Source organism: Lepus europaeus, chromosome 17 (genome assembly GCF_033115175.1).
Source record: "Lepus europaeus isolate LE1 chromosome 17, mLepTim1.pri, whole genome shotgun sequence".
Lineage (NCBI taxonomy): Eukaryota > Metazoa > Chordata > Mammalia > Lagomorpha > Leporidae > Lepus > Lepus europaeus.
Window position 1 is genome coordinate 75470814 of NC_084843.1, and position 25717 is coordinate 75496530.

Consider the following 25717-nt stretch of genomic DNA (forward strand, 5'->3'; position numbering starts at 1 on the left):
GAAAAAGAAGCCACCTTGGCACAAGAGAAAAAGAAAAGTCCTCACTTGGAAGAATCAATGGCTCCTTGCTTGAAATCTGAAATTGTTCACCATCAGCAAAAACCGGGGCCAAAAACAATCTTCTCAGGAGGGCAAAGGGACACATTGATTCTCAATGATTTATCAAAAATCTAAATTGAACAAGGACCATGATAAACAACAATCTAATCTGAGCTATTTCATGAGAAAAATTCAGAATGATCCAGAAAAAAAGAGCAAATTGGCTTGCCTGGATACCAAACAGATTCCAAAGGGAAATGAGCACTGAAGGAGCATTGCCATCCCAGGGTTGTGGAACAACACAAGAATACACGAACCCAGGGAACAGAGAGCACAGACATTCACATTGGCAAATATGTCCCGAAGCATGGAGCAGTGTAGATACCCTTCATGTGCCATGCACTCAAACACACGCATGAAGCATGTAGACTCCGTGGCCACACATGTCCTCTTCACTCCCTTAGCATCATGACTGACAGACAGGTGGTGCTGGTTGAACATGTGTGGAGTGATGGAAGGGAAAGCTGAATGGATGGACCTTAGAATCCAGAAAGGCTGAGGCCTTGATCACCATGTCCTGGGCTGGGCTGGCCATGTCCTGTGTCCCTCCAGCTCTCCCCTCCCCCTCCTCCATCCTGTAGTTCCTCTAGAGATTGGCATTCTTTGGACAGCACCAATGGGTACCTTGGTCTCAGAGTAGAAGTCATTTTCTAAAATTCAAGAATAAATCAAACACTAACAAAACAGCAATCCTGGCAAGGAGCAGCACTGGCTTAAGTAGATGGCTCTTAGACTCCAGAGGGCACACGATGCACCTGGAGGCCACATTAAGACACAGATTGCTAGCATCCCCACCCCCAGCTTCTGGTTCCTTAGACCTGGAGGCGAACCCAGGAAGTTCTATTTCTAACAAGTTCCCAGATGCTGCTGGTGCCGCTGGAACAGCAGCTCATTCCTTGGGAAGAATGATGTTGAAATATGCTCTACAAGGCATTGCATTAATCCCTTCACATCAGTTCCCATCTTTGCAATGATGCTGGAAGACTTACTAGTTCTTATTTCTTCAGGAGTTAGCGAACTTTCCCAAGATCTCACATCAAACAAGGATCAATCTCAGTTCTTACTAACTCAAGTCCCAGTCTCTTGACTACGCTATGTTGCTTTAACCCAGCATTTGCCTTCATTGAGACAAAGTTCAAGTGAGACTCATGAAACTACACCCTGAGGCAGGGACCCCTTCTGTATATCTCTCTGGCTCCATACAGGTTTGTTGGCATCTAGGAACTCTGATGACGCTGGAACAAGAGAGAAGCAGCAAAACTGAATGTGCTCGCCACTGATCTTGAAGATTTGCCCTTAACAGGTGGTGAGAACATCCCTGGGGCTTCTGTTGAAGAGACTCATTGTGGAGGCGGAGCCAGAGCAGAGCTGGAGGCGGAGTCCCACTTGCAGCTAAGTTTTCCCTTCTAGTCTCTGATCACCATCAGCCTGGAGAGACAGAGCTGGCACAATGGCACTGGGAGGACCTACCAAAGAAGTCACGCACTGACCAGGAAGTTCCAGAAGGACTCCAATCCCTCACAGCGGAACACACCTGGGGCTCTCTCTGCCAGGATTTACAGCTTTGAGAGGTCAGAGCATCACGTTAAGCTCACCACCTGAGGGGCCTGGCAGGGGTCCTGGGTCAAGGCCCTGTTCCACTCTGCTGGAGGCCCCGCTGGACAGCCCCAGGATGCTGAGGTCTCCACACTCAGTGCAAAGTGCTCCTCACCACCAGGTAATGAACCGAGGTCTGGCACATGGGCTGCATAGAGCAGGTCCACGTCCTCATCCATGGGACAAGTCTTCAGGTGTTAGACCTCAGATTCCACTGCTGACAATTTCCTGTGTGGAACAACCACTGTGCTTCCCGTCTCCGACCTGCAGACGGCACACTCTCCAGAGGGCTTACTGCTATTACTCCTCCTACCCCTCACAGCCCCCATTCTGTCTGTTTCTCTCTCTCCCCCTCTCTCTTACACACACATGCATACACACACACACCACACCCCTCCTGATTTTTTTTTTTAATTTATTTGACAGGTAGAGTTATAGACAGTGAGCAAGAGAGACAAAGAGAAAGGTCTTCCTTCCTTTGGTTCACTCCCCAAATTGCTGCTATGGCTGGCGCTCCGCCAATCCAAAGCCAGAAGCCAGGTGCTTTTTCTTGGTCTCCTATGCGGGTGCAGGGCCCAGGCACCTGGGCCATCATCCACTGCCCTCCCGGGCCACAGCAGAGAGCTGGACTGAAAGAGGAGCAACTGGGACTAGAACCTAGTGCCCACATGGGATGCCAGCGCCGCAGGCAGAGGATTAACCAAGTGAGACACGGCGCTCCTCCCAACCCCCCGGTTTTAAATGTAGGGCCCTGCGGCATGTTTTTGGCCTAGCAGTTAGGATGCCTACATCCCACACTGGAGCACCCAAGTTCAATACCTGGCTTTGGTTTCTAATTCTAGCTTCCTGCTAATGCAGACCCTGGAGCGCCAGCAGTGATGGCTCAAGCAGTTGGACTCCTGACACTCACGTGGGAGGCTTCAATTGAGGCTCTGGGCTGTGGCCTTAGTCAGGGGCCATTGCCGGCATCATGAGAGTGAACCCGCAGATGGGAGTTCTCTTTCTCTCTGTCTCTGTTTCCCTCTCTCCCTCTCATAAATAAATAAAAAGCATTTAAAATGTAGGTCACAGAGCAAATTTAATGGCTCACATGCTGGAGAATAAAAATTATCGTATCTTTATTGCAGCTACGCATCAAAGTGGAAGTCACTCCCTTGGACCCACGCACATCTTATGCTTATTGATGACGACGATGATGATACAATGATGATGAGGATGACGACATGTTGACGATGTGATATGATGATGATGAGGATGATAGTAATAGTGATAAAGTACAGATGATAGTAATACTGATAAAGTAGACGGATGGTGCAAAGAGTTAGATAATCCTGCGGCAAATGGTTTAATGCTTTTGAGTTTTGCACACCTTACTTGTAACATGGTATTATGACAAAATGCCCTCCACACTGAAGATAAAGGACATAAGCACTGGACCAGCCATAGTAATTTCTTCATAAATATGATTTCCCTTTTTCCTTTTCTCCATTTTTGTTCCTGAACAAACAACATGGTACCAACAAAATGGAAATAAAAGTAAGATATGCAAAAATTGCCAACCATCTGATTTCAATATAACCAAATAACAAAACAATCCCATTCAAGATGCAAAAACTTAAGTCATAAAACCTAAAGCTGTTATATTCAGTGAAACGAACAGGATGGAATAAGTTCCCATTTACAGCAGCTCGAAGGTGGAGCATGTCCGAGCTGAGGACAGAGCAAACTACAGGGCAGACGAAATCTGAAAAATAAAATCAGACTTCAGGAAAGTCAACATCCTCCCACTCTCTAATGAAGAGTTTGAAAATAATCAAAGTTAGCACGATGGCATGGATATTGTTTTGATTCCGGAGCTTACCCGGCCAAATTGTGAAAACTGCAGAAGAAAGGAATTGAAGAATTCATGACAAGATTTGCTTGGCAATGTCCAAAACCCAAAGCAAAGTAAATTTGGTAAAGGAGGTGCAGAGAGGGTGTTGCTTGACCGTTGGACTGCATTATCCCAAACCAGTCTCCAAACTGAATGAAGCACTGGGGGTCAGCAGGGGGCCAGCTTTGTCAACTGTGAGGCAGCTGGCTCCAGCGTCCCTGGCTATGACCCTGCCACCCTGCCCCTGTGCACCCCTCCTCGCTGCTGCTGCAAGTGGATGCAGTGGTCCTGCTCACTCACGTTAAGGAACTTGCATGTGACTGCATTTCCATCTTACTCGTGGAACACTTACTTTGATTTCTGAAGATTTAAGAGGCTTTGAAGGCCCATGGGCTTTGCCCCTGTGCCCACCCCTACCCTAGGCCAGCCTTAGGGATGGACACATGAGCAATAGGCAGGTCCCAGCCATTGGAACCCTGAGTCCACAGGGCTGTGACAGCACAGGGCACTGAGGAGTAGGGGACAGCAGGTGAGGCTGTGCTCTCTGAGATGCACAGTGGGGTAAGGAAAGGCTGGGGGAAGAGGATGCTTCCACTGTGCCTTACGGGGTCATCAGGAACCAGCCTGGCCCAGTGCAGAATGGAGCAGTGCTTCGTGCTGTGAACTCTGCAGTGCACAAGGGGTGGGGAAAGGAGGGCGTCGCCCAGGCTTCGTTCTGAGGGCACCTCTCCTGTATGACGCCAGGGTGCCAGGGTGGGAGAAGTCCTGAGCTGAAACCCTGGGTCAAGTGTGCTCATCAGCCAGTCCCTCACCCTCAGGGGACTTCAGTTTCCTTGTTAATGAACAGGTGCACTCAAGCATGAGTGAGCTCATACCTCGGAGAAAGTTAAGCCCCCACCGGACCCATGCCAGGCCCCACCAGCAGGATTTAAATTAACCTCCTGCTCAAGAAACTCTGACGCAAGGTAAGCAAGACTGGGGGTAAAGGCAAATCAGCCTCCGTCTGTTCCTAGGGTCAGGTCCAATCCTTACACCAGTTCTCAGTCAGAATTAGGAGAGAAGTGCATGTCCACTTTTTCATGTTAGCTGAGCTTAGCACTAGTGAATGCATTGAAAAAATAAGAAGCCTAATAAATGGACTAAAGACCAAATCATTCACAAAGCAACTAACTGCAGAAATCCATATTTGGCGAAGTGGTTTGTATATGTATCACTTCTGATTGCTGAGCCAAAGACCCCCTAACCATGAGATTATTCAACTTCCCCAGACCCTGAACAAGGGCTGCCTCACAGTTCATCATGGCCATGCCTAGGTGGACCTAGGTAACAAAAAGATTGAAAAGAAAATGATCTCTGTTCCACTACAGTCCCCAGAATAATGAAGCAAAAATTCATACAGATATAAATGCATATGTACTAATGTAAAAGGAGACAGAAAAAAAATCACAGCAAAGGATATGAGGGAAGTAGAAAAAATACCAATTGATAAAAGGATTTCCCATGCTAAAGACAAATCACAAAACTTGGATAGGGAAAAAAAATGAAATCTGAATATTCTTTTTATCCCCAGCGTAAGAATGTAATTCATCCAAATACTGATTTTGGCAATACTCAGTACTATTTTGTCAAGAGCTTTAAATGTTTACATCCTTTTTAACACCATAATTCTGCTTTTGAGAATCAGACCTACAGAAATAAATGTAGTAACTGGAAGAGCATTAGGATCAACGATGTTCATTACAATGTTATTTATTTGTGAAAGGCTGGAAATGATCCAAATGGCAGTCAAGGTGGGAATGCTTAAATACATTGTTTTACAGCTATTTGATGAACTGCAATTAGCCACTAAATGATTTTTACTAAGTTTTTTTTTTTTTTTTTTTTTTTGACAGGCAGAGTGGACAGTGAGAGAGAGAGACAGAGAGAAAGGTCTTCCTTTGCCGTTGGTTCACCCTCCAATGGCCGCCGCGGTAGCGCGCTGCGGCCAGCGCACCGCGCTGTTCCGATGGCAGGAGCCAGGTGCTTATCCTGGTCTCCCATGGGGTGCAGAGCCCAAACACTTGGGCTATCCTCCACTGCACTCCCTGGCCACAGCAGAGAGCTGGCCTGGAAGAGGGGCAACCGGGACAGGATCGGTGCCCCGACCGGGACTAGAACCCGGTGTGCCGGCGCCGCAAGGCGGAGGATTAGCCTGTTGAGCCACGGCGCCGGCGATTTTTACTAAGTTTTACAATAGTGTTAGAAAACCACAGGATAAAAATATTTTATAACATCATCATTACATTAAAATTTGTAGAAATTAAAAAAATCTAGACAGAAATTCATAAAAGAATTCCTGGAGCTATATTTAGAGGGTGAAATAAAAAGATGCTTAAAAATTGGTTTTCTTTTGTCTATTTTAATTTTTCCAAATACGTTAAACTTATCCTGGGGCTAGTGTTGTGGTGTAGTGGGTAAAGCCGTGGCCTGTAGTGCCAGTATCCAATATGGGTGCAGGCTTGTGTCCCGGCTGCTCCACTTCTGATCCCGCTCCCTGCTAATGACCTAGGAAAGGCAGTGGAAGAAGGCCAAGGGCTTGGGCCCCTGCCACCCACTTGAGAGACCCAGATGAAGCTCCTGGCTCCTGGCTTAGACGTGGCTCAGCCTTGGCCTTGTAACCTTTTGGGCAGGAGGATGCAAGATCTCTCTGTCTCTGTCTCTCTCTCTCTCTCTCACTGTAACTGTTTCAAATAAAATAAATGCATCTTTAACAAAATTCTCAATGGTAACATTGATGTATTTTAATGAATGGATAGTGGATCGCCTAATTCCCCTCTCCACACTGGTTATTATTTTAAGTTGAGATGGTGGGAGAAGGGGAGGTCAAATGGACTTGGACATGGGCTGGACGACACAGTGAAAGTCTGGGCGAAGGGCTGGGAGTGTGTTCTTGGCCAAAGCACCTGGAACTCAGGAGGTGGAAGCTCAGGCCACACAAGAGGGAGCTGGCAGGACAGTGACTCTTCCCAACACTGTGGACACCCCTGCCCTCATACTCCGACGCTGAGTGGAAATGAAAGCGGGTTTCATTCGCATGGTGTTTGACTGCCTTTTCTGCCTCTCTGATTCCCATTATCTTTCTGTGTATGTTATTTCCCGCTTGCCAGTTTTCTCTCACATTCTCACCCTTTTACCTTCAAAATAGGAAGGGAGTTGAGGCGTATGGACCATACATCGTGTGTGCACGGCAGGGCTGCCCTAGGAGGCTGCCTCCAGCCTCATTCGGTGAACAAACCCATGCTCTGTGCATTAAATCAGAGCCATCTACCAGAACTCTACACAGACACACTGGAAAAAATTAAGCCTGAGACTTCATCCTTTGGATTCAATAAGGACGACACCACCAAATTAAAATGCATGGGACAGAGGTAGGTGTTTGGCACAGGGGTGAAGATGCTGGCTGGGATTTCTGCATCTCACCCTGGATGCCTGTGTTCAAGTCCCAGCTCTGCTCCCAGTTCCAGATCCCTCCTAATGTGTACCCTGGGAGGCAGCAGGGGATGGCTCAGGCAGCTGGGTCCCAGTCGCCCACCTACAAAGTCCTCTGTTGAGTTCCTGGCTTCCAGCTCAGCCTGGCCTTTGCCAATTTGAACCTTTATTTTTTGTTTTTAAAGATTTATTTATTTGAAAGGCAGAATTACAGAGAGAGAGGAGAGAGAGAGAGGAGAGAGAAACATTCTATCTACTGGTTCATTCACCAGATGTTAGAGCAGACAGAAATCAGGAGCCTGGGACTCCATCCAGGTCTGCCACAAGGGTGGGTGGGGCCCCAGGGCTTGGGCTAGCCTCCACTTCTTTTCCAGGCTGCATTAGAAGTGGAGCAGCCAGGACTGGAACTGTCACCCATGAGGGACACTGGCATTGCAGGTGACAGTGTAACCCACCGCACCACAAGGCTAGCACAATGTGGACACTTAGGGAGTGAACCAGAGGATGGGAGCTCTGTCTGTGTGTTTCGCTTGTCTCTTTGCATCTCAAATAAAATAAATAAATAAATAAAAATTTTAAACAAAAATAAAAATAAAAGTCATGGTATATAGATAATACAGTGCTTAACAGGAACCTACTTAAAGCTTAACAAATATTAAGCAGGAAAACAAATATAAAATTAATGATCTAAGTGTTAACATTAAGAAACTAGAAGAGGTAAGAGAAAATTATAATCTAAGTAGAGGTAATAAAGTTTACCAAAAAAGCTGAAATTAATCAAATATAAAAAGAAGGAACATTAACGAAGTCAAATGTTTACATTTACTTAGTGTAAAAACCATGTTCATGAACTGGGAGACTCAGAAGTAAATATCAATTTCCCCTAAATGATCCACACATCAAATATATCAGCTATCAAAATCTCAACATACTTTTTTGAAGAAATGAAAATGGTAATTCTAAGTTTAAACAGAAAGGCAAAGTTTCTAGAGTTCCTCAGGCAATATTACAAAAGAGGAATAAGGCAGGACTTAACACTACCTGACCTGAGGAATTATTATAAAACTACAGTGACCATTTTTGTATAAGAATAGACAAACAGATCAATGGAATAGAATGGAGAATCCAGTATCTCATCTATTTTCTGAGTAAATACAAGTCTTTTTAACAAACGATGCTAGGTCATTTGTTAATAGGACAACATTAATTTGAGATGCATGTAGATGATGACAAAAAACCCTTCCTTCCTCACTTTATAATCATTGCCACAAGTCTCTCATTATATGGTAGTAATATCCCTGTTTTCAAGAAAAATAGTATATATGCATATGCATATAATATCTACATGTAAAGCAAACAAGGAAAAATGTTTAAAATGTAAAATATCAAAATAAATTTTTAAAATGTTTCCAGGAGCACAAAGAAAAAAGAAATGTCACACTGTATCCCTTAGCTATGTATGAGTATTGCTAATAAAATATTTTAATAAAGATAAATAAAAATTCAAACAAAAAATGTAGATGGTACATAAAAACCTCTAAAGCAAACTAGCAAGTCTGGGTTAGTCAAAACTTTTAAAAAATTTTATTTATTTACCTTGTGTGAAAGGCAGAGAGAGAGAGAGAGAGAGAGAGAGAAAACTATATGCTGGTCCACTCCTCAGATGCTCACAACAGCAAGGGTTGGGCCAGGCTGAAGTTAGGAGCCAGGAACTCAGTCCAGGTCTCCCATATGGGTGGCAGGGACCCAAGTACTTGAGCCACCATGTGTTGTCTGCTAGGATGCTGTAGCAGGACGCTGGATTGGAAAACAGAGCTGGGACTCAAATCCAGGGAGCGATTTAACCACTGGGCCAAATGCCTGCTCTAGACAAAACGTTTTTAGATGGGACTCAAAAAGCATTAACCATAAAAGCAAAGAGGAAAAAGTGATATATGGCATTTTATCAAAATTAAAAATTTCAACTCATCAAAAGACACCATTAAGACAATTAATGGGCAAGTTACAAAATGGGAATGATATTTGTAATAGTTACATTTCATCAAGGACCTGTATCCAGAATCTATAAAAAGCTCCTAACAGTCAGCAATGAAAAGATGAAGAGTTCAATAAAAATTAACGGGAGACTTGAGCACACACTTGAGGAAAGAGGATCCATGGGTGGCCGATGAGCAAATGAGAGAGTATGCGACAGCCCAGTCACCAAATTAGAACACTAACATAGCTCCTCACACCCACTAACACTGACTGCAATCCAGCCAGCCAAGAAAGACTGGTAACACCAATGCCGCCGGTTGGAACGTCTAGCAGCTGGAATCCACAGTTATGCAAGGAGTGGGGTGGGGGTAAGATAGCAGGAGCCATTGGAAATGGTGAGACTTTCACACAGCAGTAAACACACATCTACCCAGAAATTACACCCTTTGTATTTAGCAAAGGAAAATGAAAACATATGTCCACACAAGACTTGACTACAAATGTCTATGTGGTCTTATTTATAATAGTCTTAAATTAGTTAACAACTGAAACTGAAGTCAACTGGAGAATGGATAAACAGACCGGGCTTTATTCCAACAACGGAATACTACCAAAGATAAACAGAAAGAAAGCAACACAAAGCACAGAACTGATATTCACAATGTTGGGCAAACCTCAGACACTTTTTTGGGGTGAAAGAAGCCAAACACCAACACATCCAAGAGGACTTTGAAAAGCTCTTAGAAAAACAGGATCCTGAGATAAATTTATTTTCGTGCAAAGACTTGTGAAACCTACCCATAGCTTTTCCTTAACATGCCGCCTTGTCCATGAACTTTCGGAAGTACCCTTATATATTTCTGTAGGGTTCCATTTATATTAACTACAAAAACACGGACAAGCTGCTAAAAATCACCAAGAGGTTGCCTCTGGGGCTGAAGAGAAGGCTTTGCAAAGTGACAAGAGAAAATGTAAAGATTTGTTTTCTTTTATGTGAAAGGCAGCATTACAGAGTGACAAGAGAAGACAGAGAATGAGTTTCTCCATCTGCTGATTCACTCCTGAAACAGTCTCAACAGCCAGGGCTGGGCCAGGCCAATTCCAGGAGCCCCAATATCCATCTGGTCTTCCACGTGGCTGGCCCATGTCCAAGCACTCGTGCCATCTTCCTCAGCTCTCCCAGGCACATCAGCAGGGAGCTGGATTGGAAGTGGAGCAGCCAGGACTGGAACCCACACTCCTATATGGGATGCTGCCATCATAGGCGGCAGCTTAACCCATTGTGCCACAACACCGGCCCCAAGAGAAAATTTCTTAAGGGATGAAAATGTACTGCAGTTTTCAATGAAGATTACACAATTATACAACCATCTAAACTCATGAGATGGACGTGTATTATATTATTGTATATAAAGCGTACCTCATAAAAAGACCAAGCACTCTTTGTCTTTTGTGTTTTCATCTTGGCCTAAGGCATAGGAGATGCTAAGACAGTCCTCTGTCATCTGACGATTCCAGACCCAGGCTGCATCTACACTGTGTGCTTTCAGTTCTGTTTATTGGAAACCTCACGATGAACCTGGGCAGGCCTGTGGCAAGTCTCACAGACAGTTCCAACAAGTGAATTCACTTGCTCAAAGTCCAGATTAAATTAGGTTGAAAGTGGAATTTAAACTCACTTTCTCTAAGTCCTAGGCAAAAGCTATTCAAACCACGTTTCTTGAATGGCTAGGTGAATAAATGAATAAGTAAAGAGAAAAGATTACCTGACTTACAAAACGACTACAGTGCCTTTAAGCAAGTACAAAAGGTATGGAGAGGAACAATCATTGAATGAGTGGCTGAGAAGGAAGGAACTTTATAGACTGCCCAGTGTGCATTGACATGGAAGCAGAGAAAGCAGATTTGAGTCTGGAGCAGGCCTGCAAAGCCGCTGCTGAGGGCAGTGTTGCTGCCTTCCACATCGCTACTACAGGTTCCCTCCGGCATCCCTCCCACCATCATGCTCAAACCTTCCTGATACTGGAATCAAGCATCCCCAAGATGTGCCATCCCTTAAAGCCTCGTCTTCACCTTGCTCTTTCGGAAGGAGGGTGCTGGGGTGGGGGGAGGGCTTTAAGTTCCCACCCCTGGCCCTTCTATGGAAGACAGCAATCCAGTGTCCCTGCCACTCTGCAGTGAGTGTGTGCAGTGAGAGCTGCCCTTGCCGTGGGCCAGAAAGGAAGAGCAGGGAGTCAGTGCAGGGGCTGAGAGGTGATGCCCACATACTATCTGGTGCCAGGGCCAGCATTACATTGATGGGAGAAATAAATAAGATTTGTGGGCCTGTTTTCTCCCTGCATTTGCACTTACACTGTATGACCTCAGTGCTGTTTACTGAGTGGAAGAAACCACCCTTGGTTAGCACTGCCGGGCTCCAAAGCGACTTCCCTCTGAAAAATACAATCTCCAGCCACAGGGTCCAAAACAGCTACTCGTCTATTTACTCAGAGAGCTCAATGAACTGTGAGGACTGACATTTAAACTATTAACACTATATTCTATCCGACAATGTTATTAAATATTAAGTCTGATTTATGGAAGGACTTAGTACATTGGTAGCTCAGGTCAGCCCTGGCATTGCACAGGAAATGGGTTGCGTTGGACGTGACTTGATAGAGGGATCAAGTTAAAGAAAAAAAAAAAAAAAGATCCCACCAGCAACATTAAAGTTGCGTTCACATGGCCAAGTTATTAGCATATAAATTTGAACCACTTGCCAGCTCAATTCTGCATCGCAGAGTTTCTCTCCTTGATATTTTTAATAGTCTGAAAATCAAAAGATAAAATCACCTACTTAAATAATCTTGGCTATGAGACAAGGAAGGAGGGATAAGGCTTGGAGAGAAGGGGGCCAGAAGGTACTTTGACGTCAAAGTGGAAGGGGTATAGAAGCCCAAGGAAGGAGTGTGCGGGGCACTGAGCAGTGGAGATGGCAATGTCAGCCTAGGGGAAGAGACAAGGTTGGCGGGCTGGATGACCACGCCATGACTTACTCATGGCTGTGCGACCTTGGGCATGTCATCGCGCCTCACAGAGGCTCGGGTCCCATCGTGACGCTATGAGAATCATAATTAAGTAGTCTGTTTAGGATGCAAATCACCTGGCACTGTGCCTGCTGCATGGAGGCTGCTCGGTAGACTGCAGGAGGAGACTGGGCCAGGCCAAGAGGAAAGCTGGTGCCCAGGACAGGGAAGGGCCAGAGTGAGGCCTGGAAGGGACAGGGAAGGACACAGCCTGTATACTACAGGTTGAGCACCCGGACTCAAAATCCAAAACACCCCCAGATCTGAAACATTTTGAGAACTGATACGAGACCATGAGTGAAAAATTCCTCACGGTAAAGTGCGTTTGAGGAATACAATTTAAAACATTGCGTAAGATTATCTTCGGGGCCGGCGCCATGGCTCACTAGGCTAATCCTCCGCCTGCTGCGCCAGCACACCGGGTTCTAGTCCCAGTTGGGGTGCTGGTTCTGTCCCAGTTGCTCCTCTTCCAGTCCAGCTCTCTGCTGTGGCCCGGGAGTGCAGTGGAGGATGGCCCAAGTCCTTGGGCCCTGCACCTGCATGGGAGACCAGGAGGAAGCTCCTGGCTCCTGGCTTCGGATCAGTGTAGTGCGCTGGCCATGGCAGCCATTTGGGGAGTGAACCAACGAAAGGAAGACCTTTCTCTCTGTCTCTCTCTCTCACTAACTCTGCCTGCTAAAAAAAAATAGATTATCTTCGGACTGTGTGTGTAAGGTGTGTATATAATGACACATAAATGCATTTGCTATTTAGACTTGGGTCTAGTCCCCAAGACATCTCATTATGCATATGCAAGTACTGTAGCATCTGGGAAGATCTGAACTCTGAAACAATTCCATTCAATTGTGCAGAGTTAGATGGTGCATGACCACAGGTGCCTTTGGGCTCTTAGCTGATGCAGCACCTGGTGAGTGTACCTCTGCTCCACACCAAGGACCTCCATCCTTTTCTCTAAGGGGTTAGATCATAAATATGTCAAGGTTTGCAGGCGATATGGTCCCTGTCCCACTACTCATCTCTGATGAAATGGCAAGAAAGCAGCCATACATGATATGTAAATGAATGAGTGGGACTGTGTTCCAATAAAACTTTATCTACAAAATGAGCAGTGGGCCAGATTTAGACCATAGGACATAGTTTTCCAGTCCTTGATCTTTTTTTTTTTTTTTGACAGGCAGAGTGGACAGTGAAAGAGAGAGACAGAGAGAAAGGTCTTCCTTTGCCATTGGTTCACCCTCCAATGGCCGCCGCGGCCGGCGCACCGTGCTGATCCGATGGCAGGAGCCAGGTGCTTCTCCCGGTATCCCATGGGGTGCAGGGCCCAAGTACTTGGGCCATCCTCCACTGCACTCCCTGGCCACAGCAGAGAGCTGGCCTGGAAGAGGGGCAACCAGGACAGAATCCGGCACCCCGACCAGGACTAGAACCCGGTGTGCCAGCGCCGCAAGGCGGAGGATTAGCCTGTTGAGCCATGGCACCGGCCGGCCCCAGTCCTTGATCTTAATCTACACCTTCCTCAGTTCTAACAGGTGTGTGTGGCTGAGGGCAATGGAGGCAGTAACCTTGATTTCTCTCTCTCTCTCTCTCTCTCTCTCTCTCTCTGCTACATCTCTTGTGACCAGCAGAGTCTGATCAGGAGACAAGCCTGAAACAAAGTCTGCAGCTGTTTCTCTGTGGCTTTCGTGACAGAATCTCTGGAAGACAACCCGCTAACTGCTGGTGGGCACCAGGGCTCAGATTTGTCTGTCTCTGCTCATCAGACAGTGAACAGATGACTCATTCAGGAACAAGGCGGAATTTATAGACTCACTGGAGGCCAGGCAGGTTTGTTGTCTAAAGTGCATGTTGCAGGCTCTTATTAAATAAAAATGTCCTCCTCTCCCAAACTGCCCCTTGCTCTCTTCCGAGTGAGGTCCAGTGAGCACCACCATCCTTGTCTGCATGATCACTGGCATGCAGGGTTGGGTCCCAGGGATGGGGCGACTGTGGTATAACCTTTTTCTGCTTCTGATATTGTGGAAGAGTGATTGCCTCCTCTCGCTGAGCAATATTCCACCTATATTGGTTTTAAGTCATTAAAAGCTACAGCATTCCCAGGGGAAACAATGCTAGCAGCTCCCCAAGGTTACCCTGATGCCAAGCTTCGTCACTTTAGTAGCAATTAGACATTGTCCCATGACCCAGCTTTCTCTGCAAACCAAGCCAGAGTCACCAAAGGGAAACTGGAAATTAGAGGTGTGATTGGCCTCTGGGACCAGAGGGGTGTCCAGGAGTCCCTTGGTGACCTCACTTCGCCTTAGCCAGGCTGCCTGCCCTGCATGGAACAGGCTCTGTTGGAGATCCAGAGCTGAATGTTAGGACCAAGGCCATTCATTATTCCCCTACTTGCTGGATTCCTTGTGGTTTCTGGATTCAAGCCAGGTTCCTCACTCAGGGCATGGCTATCTTCAGTCTCATCTGCTGAGGGGGTGGGGTTTCTAAGGTTACTGTAGCCCTACCCTAAGGGGAGAGATAGTCCCACGTAGGCAGGTGGGCAGGACAAATTTCAGACAAGCCCACCCCAACAGGCATGGACAGAGGATTTGAGAGTGAAACTGAGCTCTTTCTCTATTAAAAGAAATGCACCGTGCTTCATTTTTTGACAATACTATAAACTCCCTTTTATGACACCAGTTATAAAATCCTTAACATTTGTCTAGTGCCAGCAGTCCATTTTTTTTTTCTTACAGATTCAAATGCAAGAGAGAAAATTGTGATCCCAAAGCCAGCTTGGGTTATAAAAGTAACACATCCTATTTCCTGAAAAAAAAAATTAGACTCTATATCATGAATGCATAGGCTGTGATGAGGAATCATTCATTTGTATCCATCATTGCTTCTTCTTTAAGTGGTTTAATTCATGAGCAAAATCCTAAATATCATCAGAGGGTGAAACACTTTTCATGTTGGACCACGGGCATAGGAGGCTGAGGCGGCAATTCCCCGAGATTTCCCAGATGGCTTCAGTGGGGTGTGCTGGCCTCCCTGAGCCACACCAGGGCAGGTGCACAGAGCTTGTAAGGAGGCAAGGCACTGGCACTAGTGGGCACCCACATGCTAGCTGGCTGGGTCTGGGTGTATTTGGGAGAATTGGCAGGTGCGCAGAAAGGATTAATCACCACAATTGCTTGAGAACGCCCATCCATTTGTTCAAGTAGAGATCCCTCCTTTTTGTTAAATCTTTCACTATTATAATGAGAAACGAAAATAAAATGCCCGAGAAAGCTCATTTGGCACAGCAGTTTAAATACCACTTTGGATACTCACATCCTATATTGGCATGCCCGGTTTCAGTCCTACCTCTGCTTCCAATTCCAACTTCCTGCTAATGGACTTCCTGATAATGGCAGGTGATGGCTCAAGTACTGGGGTCCCTGCCACCCACTTGAGAGGCCAGTATTGAGTTCCTGGCTCCTGGCTTTGGCTTTACCCAGACTTGGCTATTGCACTATGATGGGCATTTGGAAAGTGAACAGGTGGATTGGAGGTTTTCCTCCATCTCTATGCCTCTCCAAAAATAAAATAAATAATTTATTTTAAAGAATTGGTAACAGAGAAGTACAACCAAGAGGTTATGAAGAAAAGGTTTTTATACATGATTACCTAAAAGTTACTATAGCAAAACTATAACATTACACAAAGGCACAGCTTTGTACAAAAAATATTTCTGGGGCTTGCGCTGTGGTGTAACTGGTTAAGCTGCTACCTTTGACTCCGGCATCCCATATGAGCACCAGTTCAAGCCCTGGCTGCCCCACTTCTGATCCACCTCTTTGTGATGTGCCTGGGAAAGTAGCAGAAGATATTCCAAGTGCTTGGACCCCTTACCCATGTGGGAGAGCTGGAAGAATTTCCTGATTGAGACCATTTGGAGAGTGAAACAATGGATGGAAGATATCTCTCTCCCTCTCCTCTCTTTGTAACTGCTTTTCAAACAAATAAATAAACCTTCAGATCAAAACAAAACACTTCTGCAAGATATTTGCCCAGCAACTATTTGTTCAACCTCAGAGAAAGCTCTGGTTGCTAATTATTGTGGCCAGAGTGTACTGCTCCAAAATATCTGATGGAATCCCCCTCCCCCAACCTTTTGCTTTTAAAAACTTTGCCTTACCTCAACCTCTTGGAATATGTTCATAATTCACTACGCCATGCATATGCCCATTATAATTCTCTGCTATTCCCACTGCCATGTTTTGGTAGCTCCAAATCACTATCATTGTCTTTGGAGAGTCTCTCTCTCTCTGAGCTGGTTAGTTTGTTTTTTAGATCAACACCTACACTGACAATATGCTGCTCTCTTTCCTGTTGCACTGCCTCCCCCATCTGCAGCAGGCACTGGGGCAACTCTTGTGTTTCATCATTATTCTAGATGTGTGTATGCATATGTTTTGTACATTCTAAAAAGAGTTATGATGGGTATGCTATTTTCTATTAGTTTGATGGGTATGCTATTTTCTATTAGTTGACACATATATAATTTCTGCTAAGATTCATCCATACTGTTCCATGCAGCTGTAGGTCATCCCTGTCACTGCTGAGCCATATACATTTTTGGCCCTGCTAATGGTCATTTAGATGATTCACAGGGGTTTGGTTCTGTGAGCGAGGCTGCCATGGCCGTTCCTGACTTTAAGGGAGTGTGTGAATGTTAATTTGGGGTTGATGGATACAAGTGAAATTGCTGGGCTATAGGGTCTGTGAACATTCCATTTGCTAAGAGAATAACAAACTCTTTTTCAAAGGGGTCATCCCCAGTACCCGCCCACCAGCAATTAAACACCTGTTACTCCACATCCTCTCAGCCACTTCTCATTTTGTGCTGTCTAATTGGTGTAAAATGATATATCTCTGTGCTTTTGATTTGTCTTTCACAGACCATTAATGAGTTTGAACATCTCTTCATATAATTATTGCTCATATGCATTGCTTCCTCTGTAAAAGGCTTGTGTGAGTCTTCGTTCATTTTTCTATTAACTTGGAGCTTTTCTTAATGATTTATAGCAGTTCTTGATATTAACTGAATATTGGGTATATGTATTATAAATAGCCCCTCGTAGTGTGTGACTTGCCTTTTGATCTTTTAGAGTGTCCTCTAATGAACAGAAGTTTAATATTATCAAAACAGCTCCCTTTTCCTTTACAGTAAGAGCTTTTCGTAGTATTGTTGCAATGTATCTTCTTAATATCCTGTGTGGATGGGCATATTGGCTGTCTCAGAGAGACAAAGAACATCGGGAGAGGGAACTCAAGGGCTACTAGGCTCTGGCCTCACACTCGCAAAACGCCTTAAATCAATTTTGTATTCATTATCTCAAATGAGGTCACCTACAGCCACAAAGAGTCACTGTCAGGGATGAAAGAAGACTGGAAGCTCCAGGCCAGGCACCATCCTTGGCAGCGCAGTAGGAATTAGGAGGTTTTCCTAAGTCTTCTAAGCACAAGAAGAGCAGAGTTACACTGCATCCCATTACTCCTGTGAAAGTATCACTCGACTATGTAAACATCCAAAAGCTTCCTTCATATGCATTTTCAGATGTTTGAAGTCCATAAGGAGATCCCCAAACAGGAGGTTCCCCAGGTCTCTCTCGACTCCATGAAGTTCCAGGTTAGGTGGCTGGTGTGCCGCATTTTACGTGGTTGACGAATCATGCAATTGGGATTCCCGCCCATCTGTGTCAGGCTCAGAGCCCAGGCACTGTCTGCTGTGCAGCTGAACTAAGTAGGGATGCCAAAGCGCCAGCACCCCACCCTGCCCTGGCCTCAGCCAGTGGCCCTGAGACAGCACTTTCTGAGCTTGTCCCAAACCTGTTACTATCAGGCACTCAACAGCCCCACAACCAGGAGCTGCCTCCTTCTCAGCATGGACACTGCCTTCTGCCCAGTGGGCAGGTGATTCCCATGTGGGGCTCAGGCCTCTGTCTCTGGACAACCTGGGGCTCTCCTGGGAGTGGCTGGTGGGTTGTTAAGGATGCTTCTCATTAGATCCTGGTGGCCCCGAAGCTTGCTCTACATCATCCTCACATCCATCCCCTGCCCTCAACAGGCAGCTCCTGAGGGGCTGAAGGGGACATCAAGTGTAGTGTCAGGGGTTGTGGGAGTGGGTAGAGTAGGGGTTGATGGGCTTGGCCTCTTCCCACCTGTCCCCCAAGCACAGGCTCTGTCCCAGGTTTGCTGTCCTAACCACCATCCCCAAGGTACACTTCTTCATGGCAGGGTGCCAGAGACATTTCCAGCCCACCTGGCTGACCCCTGCCCTGTGTGTGGATCAGCATCTGGACCCCCAGGCTGCAGCACCACATGCTCCACCCCTGTTGAATCTCCTCCTCCACCCCTGTGCCTCTCGCCAGCACTCTGCTTCTGCCAAGTGTTCCTGAGAGCCAGCATCCCCAGAACTCACGGGGGGGGGGGGGGGCGCATAAGGCTGGCTCCATCTGCTGGCTTTCCCCCCACCAGCACCTCCCTGGAAACTTAGAACACACCTAAAGAACCGTGCCCCTGCTGCCGAGAATGGAAGTCCGTGGAGAGGAGGGGTGGGGAGGGATCACCCTGCAGGTGACAAGGCTGTTCAAATGCACTGGGGGATGATCACGCCCAGGGCCCGAGCACCATCACCCTCCTACCTTCCTAATGCCTTCCGAAGGACTGGACACGCAGTTGTCAGCCCCTCCGTTCTTGCTGATGGTCCTCCACAGCTCGGCAAATGTGCTGTCCTGCTCCAGCGGGTTGGTGCCCTTGGCTCGGAAGTACTCATACACAGCAGAGTCCCGGACGGTGCCGTAAGACATCTCCACTTGTTTGGACAGGTCCTGGAATGTCCTGAAATGCAGACAGGCAAGGAGGGGGGTCGTGGGTGTGTGCTGCACCCTGCAGGCTGCAAGGTCAGGGCCACTGCGGCCCTCACTCCACATTCTTCACGCCCACTGCCCGACAGCACCAGACCCTCAGCCTGGAGCATGACCGCCACTCCATCACTGGATCACAAGCATGTTTCCTCCACGCACATGAATTCAGCAAGTTTAATGAGCATCTACGGTTAGGTTCTAGGCTGAGCTCCAGGGATAGAAGGATGAATGAGACACTATTCCTGTCCTCAAGGAGTTGAGAGTCCAGCTACAGAGACAGACATGCAGACAGACAATCGTGATGTAAGTCGGGGTTGTGTCTGCCCTAGCGGTGAAGACGCTGGTTGAGACACCTGCATCCCACATGGGAGTATCTGGGTTCGAGTCCCAGCTCTGGCTCTTGACTCCAGCTTCCTGCTAATGGGAGGCAGTGGATGACGTCTCAGGTGATTAGGTCCCCACCACTCAGCTTTATATTGCTGGTTCCTGGCTTCAGCTCTGGTCTAGCTTTGGTTATTGTAGATATTTGGAGAGTGAACCAGCAGATGGGGGCATACCTTCTCTCTATCTCTCTCTCCCCCTCTCTCCCCATCACCCCACTCCTCTCTCTGCCACTCAAATAAAAATAAATCATGAATAAATGAACAAATAAAGAGATAGGATTAAAACAAGATTTATGTATTTAGTTATTTGAAAGGCAGAGAGCGAGAGCGAGAGCGAGAGAGATCTTCCACCTGCTGATTCTGTCTCCAAATGGCAGCAATAACCAGAGCTGGGACAGATGGAAGCCAGGATCCTAGAACTTAATCCAGGTCTTCCATTTGAGTGGCAGGGACCCATACACTTGAGTCATCACCTACTGCTTCCCAAGTGCATTAACAGCGAGCTGGATGGGAAACAAGTAACCAGAATTTGAACTGGCTCTCTAATACTGGATGCTTGTGTCCCAAACAGTGGCTTAACGTGCTGTACCCCAACACTCACCCCAAGAACTTAGGTTCTTGTATGAGCTTTTCTGACTTTTAAATATTCACAATTATTCAAAAGAGAATTAAGCTGCTGCTTGGAACACCCTCATCCCATAATGAAGTATATGGAATAGAGCCCTGCCTCCACCTCCAAGCCAGCTTCCTGCTAATGTGCATCCTGGGAGGCAACAGGTGATGGCTCAAGTTCTTGGTTCCCTTCCATCCATGGGAAACCTAGATGGGCTTTTGGCTTTGACCTGATCCTGCCCTGTCTGTTGCAGGTATTTGTAGAATGAACCACAGATGGGAAAACATCCTTCTCTCTCTCTCTCTCTCTCTCTCTCTCTCTCTCTCTCTCCAATCACCTTTTGTCTGTCTGCTTTTCAGATAAATAAAAATAAGTCAACTGAAAACATATTATCCAGATAAGCATTGTAAACTGAAAATACTGCAAGTCAAAAAAGCATTTAAAGCTTAGTGAACCCTCCTGCACCCCCATGGGAGACCAGGAGAAGCACCTGGCTCCTGGCTTCGGATCAGCACAATGCACTGGCCGCAGCGGCCATTGGAGGGTGAACCAACGGCAAAGGAAGAACTTTCTCTCTGTCTCTCTCTCTCACTATCTACTCTGCCTGTCAAAAAAAAAAAAAAACCTTAGTGAACCTTAATCATCCTCACAACCTATGCATTAGTCTATAGTTTGGCAAAACAACTCAAAGAAGCCACTTTATGGCAGAGTGATGACTATCTCATGGAATCCACTGATTATGAATAGCTCTATTTTGAGATAGACTGACAATGTGGTATCTGCAAGGGTCAGTGACTTCCCCTCATGACTGCAGGACTGGCAAGAAGCTGTGCTCACTGTGGCTGATTGGCACTAAGGCAGAGGACTGCACCACAGAGGACCACCCCAGGGAAAGACTCAAGACTCAAATTTTGAAACTGGAGTTCTCTCCTACACGAATACTTTTGCACCACTGTAAAGTGAAGCCATGGTAAGTTCGGGACACTTGTGGTCAAGGCAGGGAGCACCAGTTGATACCAAGTTCCTACCTGCCCTAAGACAAGCAGCAGCTGGCTCTGGGTGCTGAGAGTGTCCTAGAAACCTCAGTGGGGAGCCAAGCCCCCTCCTCAGCCCCCAACCACCCATGCTTTGTTTCTGTTCTAGAAGCCTCACTCACTTCACTCACTCACTCACCGCTCTCTACCCACAACATTCATCACCCCAATCTCCCATTGAGTCCCCATTCCCACAGAAACAGCCAATCCTCCCAACCTCTACATATCCCTTCTTGTTCCAGTCTCCTCTCTGGCTGCTGTCCTCACCCCCACAAGGTACCACGGCCAATCTTGAAAGGAAAAAAGCTCCACACACATGCCACAGCCATGACACTGAGCCATGGTGTTCCCTCACCGCCCTCATCACCCATCCACTTCTACAAGCCTCTTGATGATGGATGCCGCCAATGCTGTCCCCACGTCTCGCCTCCCTGTGCTGTCTCTGTGTCTTGCCGGCTTCCGGGACAGCAGGATCTCACCATGACTGCAGAGGGCAGCATGCAGAGTCAGGGCATGCAGGGGCTCTGGAGCCCAGCTACTGGCCTTGCCTCCCAGCTCCACCACCACTAACCCTGCAAGCCCAGGCAAGTGGGCCAACATTCCTGTGCCTCAGTTCCCAAATGTTTTTTTTTTTTTTTTAACAGGTATAGACAGTGAGAGAGAGACAGAGAGAAAGGTCTTCCTTCCATTGGTTCACCCCCTAAATGGCCGCAATGGCTGGCCGATACAAAGCCAGGTGCCAGGTGCTTCTTCCTGGTCTCCCATGCGGGTACAGGGGCTCAAGCACTTGGGCCATCCTCCACTGCCCTCCCGGGCCACAACAGAGAGCTGGACTAGAAGAGGAGCAGCCAGGACTAGAACCCAGCGCCATATGGGATGCTGGCACCGCAGGCAGAGGATCAACCAAGTGAGCCACGGCACCATCCCCAGTGCCCAAATGTTTTACAAGTGGGCAGGAGTAGCAGAGAGCTCCTGTGAGGATGCAATGGGATGTGTGCTTGGTTCTTAGAGCAGTGCCTGCTGCACTCAGCACTCTGTCACTAGAACCAGTTCTTCCACGCTCTTAGTATACATCTGGGCCCCCCGTAGACTATCAGAATTTGGAGGGCTGTTGCTGAAGCAGCCCCGTCTGCATCGGAGGCCCTGGACTCGGGGCTCAAAGCAGCCTACACAGCAAGCACACAGGAGCGCCAGCCGGGAACGGCAGCTCCCTACTGCCTCAGAGACACCCTGAACGGCATCCTTTCCCTGTCAGCTACGCGGCCTAGAAACAGAGCTCCGTATTTGCTTCAACACGTTACAGATGAAAGGAAACATAAAATCACAAATCCGATGAAGAAATCTCCCTAATTATTGTTCATTATTTATATCTAATTGAAGCAGGATGTTCCTTTGCTTGAAGGGCTCTGAGGGTTGTAACTGTAGTAATTTGCCTGTAAATGAAAGGAAAGGGAATCTTTTTTCTCCCCACATTTAAAACATTTTTTTTTCTCATGCTAATACAAACAAACATAGGGCTTTAATGAATGGGGAACATCCGGGAGAATCACACAGTAGAGTATAAATACTGAACCCCTCTAAATGACTGCGCTCTCCAAGAGCCCGGAGTGGGTGTATAACGGAACCATCCCCCCACTGGAAACAGAGAGTTCTTCTCCACTTACTCATGATGGTGCCTGTGGCCAGCGGCACACAAAGCATCATCTCTGGATGACAAGCACGCGGCCCAGATGTTTACGGCATCTGCCCCGGTGTAACTCCTTGTCCTCACCCTGAAAGGCCCCAGCCCCCTTGCTCAGACTCCATGCACCAGCCCATTACCTGCCTCAGCCAGGGATCAGTACAGAAGCATCTCTCCCACCACAAATGCGCACTGCTCCGTTCAGTGAAGGTAAGCCCACTGCCATGCGCAGCACACACTCCCATATTTCAGGGTAAAAAAAAAAAAAAAACAAAAAAACCTAGATAAAGGTATGGGGTGGGGGTGTGGTTGGGAAGGAGGGCTCAGTTATTCACGGACCAAAGCTATCATCACCTCCCTGGGGCATCATCCTCTTGTCAGAGTATCCAGTGTTGTAAGGAACACCTGGGAGGAGAAAGGAGGTGTGGGACAGGACAGCCATCCACCCAGGTGGCCGTCAGACATGGTAGCCAGATAGGAGGCCCATCTAAACCAGTGAGACAGGCGTCACTGGGAGTAGGCTGCACTGTGTGAAGTCAATCTCTTCAGCAGTTGATTCTTAGACAGTGGCCAAGTGCTCCCACATAGGGAGGGGGGAGATGTGCCCCCTCACAGGTGGGGTCTCTAAGGTCCAGCACACAACTTGCTGAAGTCATTCAACCAGCTATTTCCTTGACAGTTCTGGACATTTGCAAGGTGCATCCACTTGCAGAATGAAGGGAGGACATTCTCAAGGGGCTCCCAGCAGAGGTCAGAGAAGTCAACCAGCAGTAACCAAACAATGGCGGCTGGGTGGAGGTACATGTCCACCCACACGGTGGATCCCGGAAGCACAGAGGAGAAGCAGATGATCCATGGGCCAGAGCTTAGCAAGGTGCCTAGTAGAGGCCTCCCTGGGAAAAGCTGTGACCAATCGGACAAGGAGCTGACTCAGGAGATGCTTCAAAAGCATCGTGCCAGGCTGCCCACCTGGGCCTGGCTTGGCTGATGACGTGTCATGGTGCAAGCAGGTGCAGCTTGAGGCTTGCCCCATCTCTGTATGCAGCCTATCTCCTGCTTTCTCTCTTGATAACACTGAAGCTTAGAATCCTCTCATGGCACAGCCTGCCCTCTCCTCCAAGCTAACTTTTGACTTCATGGCTTCTATTCAGCTGTGCCCTAGAGAAGCTGGGTTTGGCACCAATGCGCTGCCCTGGATTGCAGATTTGGGGGTGGGAGGTAATTCATAGTTCACAACTATAAGCCCATCAGACCGTCTTGCAAAAAGACCATGTGAATGTCCCTTGCCTCTGAGAGCAGTTTCCTCCCTTCACAGATGCACCTGCTGGAAGTTCCACAATGTCTCCTACAGTCATGGCAAAGGACAGTCTACCCAGCTCAGTAACACCTCCCTTCCTCCCCACCCTTCTCTCCATAAATCAATGTCCTCATTAACAAAGAGATAAATGCGATTGCAGCATGAGAAAAATCAATAATACAGCATTCATAAATGCATCTTTGCATGTTAACAGAAGTATTTACATGGCCAATAGAGATAAATACACTTGTAACAAGGACAGAATCAATATACATAGTATGCAAAGCAGATTTCAACAACGGTGGGGATGCCGTCATCATGGGACTTATAAATCTAAACCCCCAAGCCCTATTCTTCTTCTTTAAGGAGGAAAAGAAGGTAGCGGAATGGCCCAAAAGATGGAGGTGGGCAGGGACGCTCAGCCTGGTAAATTGATGCTGCGTTAATTACAGCCTACAGATGCCTTTACTCACATTGCAACAGTCTTGCTTCTCTCTCATGTCTGCCTCTACGAGAGAGGACACAGGACGTGGCACAAAGCAGTTAGCATTGCCTAGTGGGGGCTCCACAACCAGCCTACAGGTCTTTCTGCACCAGAGGCCTGTTCCCTGTTCCTCCTGGATTTCTTTCCTATGGCTTTCCTCACGTCTCTCTCCTCTCTGAACTTTCCTTCATACCCTGTAGGTCTTCCCAGGTATCTTTCTTCTTTCTTTTCTTTTCTTTTTTTTTTTTTTTTGCCAGGGAGAGTTAGACAGTGAGAGAGAGACAGAGAGAGAGTTACAGGCAGTGAGAGACAGACAGAGAGAAACGTCTTCCTTCCGTTGGTTCATTCCCCAAATGGCCACTATGGCCGGCGATACGCCGATCCGAAGCCAGGAGCCAGGTGCTTCCTCCTGATCTCCCATGTGGGTGCAGGGCCCAAGCACTTGGGCCATCCTCCACTGTCTTCTTGGGCCACAGCAGAGAGCTGGACTGGAAGAAGAGCAACCGGGACTAGTACCTGGTGCCTCAACTGGGACTAGAACCTGGGGTGCCAGTGCCACAGGTGGAGGATTAGCCAAGTGAGACACGGCGCTGGCCACCTTTCCTTTTTCATTCATTCTTTTAAAAAAATAAATGAACTATTTCCTAAGCAGCTGCTTGTGCTCTGGGTCTATGCTAGGACATCATAGCATAGAGCTCCTATTGTTTGCACTGACTTGGGGGAGGTGGACAAGAAACCAGGCATCTACTCCATCAGAATTCTGTAGTACCAGCCTGGGAAGGGGTATAGATGGCCTCCAAGAACCACAGAGGACTCTCTCTGTCACACAATCCTTCTTTTTGTGTTTTCAGTTTTATTTTTTCCAACACTTAAAAATGGTAGGAAAAAAAAGAATAAGAAGTCTCAGCTTGCAAGTGTAAGGAAACAAGCCACAGGCCAGGTGTGGGTGCAGCTGGAGACTCTGGAGTCATGGAGCTAGTGAGAAAAAATGCCCCGAAGATTAAGAAAGGATGGTGGGGGTCGTGGAAGACCAGGCAGGCAAGTAGGATGAGGCACCAGGGTGAGTGGTTTAGCTTTGAAGTTGACATCTAGGAAACAGGTTTCTCCCAGCCCTTTCCTTGTGCCGGACTGAGAGGAGCCGAGAGCAGTGAGCTCACAGAGGGCAGGGTGGGCCTGCGGCACCCGGGCTGCCCAGGGTACAGGCTGCTCCAGGAGTCCATCTGCCACTTCTCCTGCTCCAGGGCCGTGTGCAGAGTGACTGCA

The 25717-nt window shown here is 47.3% G+C and overlaps 1 protein-coding gene across 1 annotated transcript in view; it reads right to left on the reverse strand.

Annotated features, from left to right (window-relative positions):
- The window catches only part of LOC133775995 (glutamate receptor ionotropic, delta-1), a 706634-nt gene that overhangs the window by 26797 nt on the left and 654120 nt on the right, over positions 1–25717 (reverse strand). The window contains exon 13 of the mRNA XM_062214629.1: positions 18741–18936. Coding sequence (XP_062070613.1) covers positions 18741–18936 — 196 coding nt within the window. The remainder of the gene's footprint in view (positions 1–18740; positions 18937–25717) is intronic.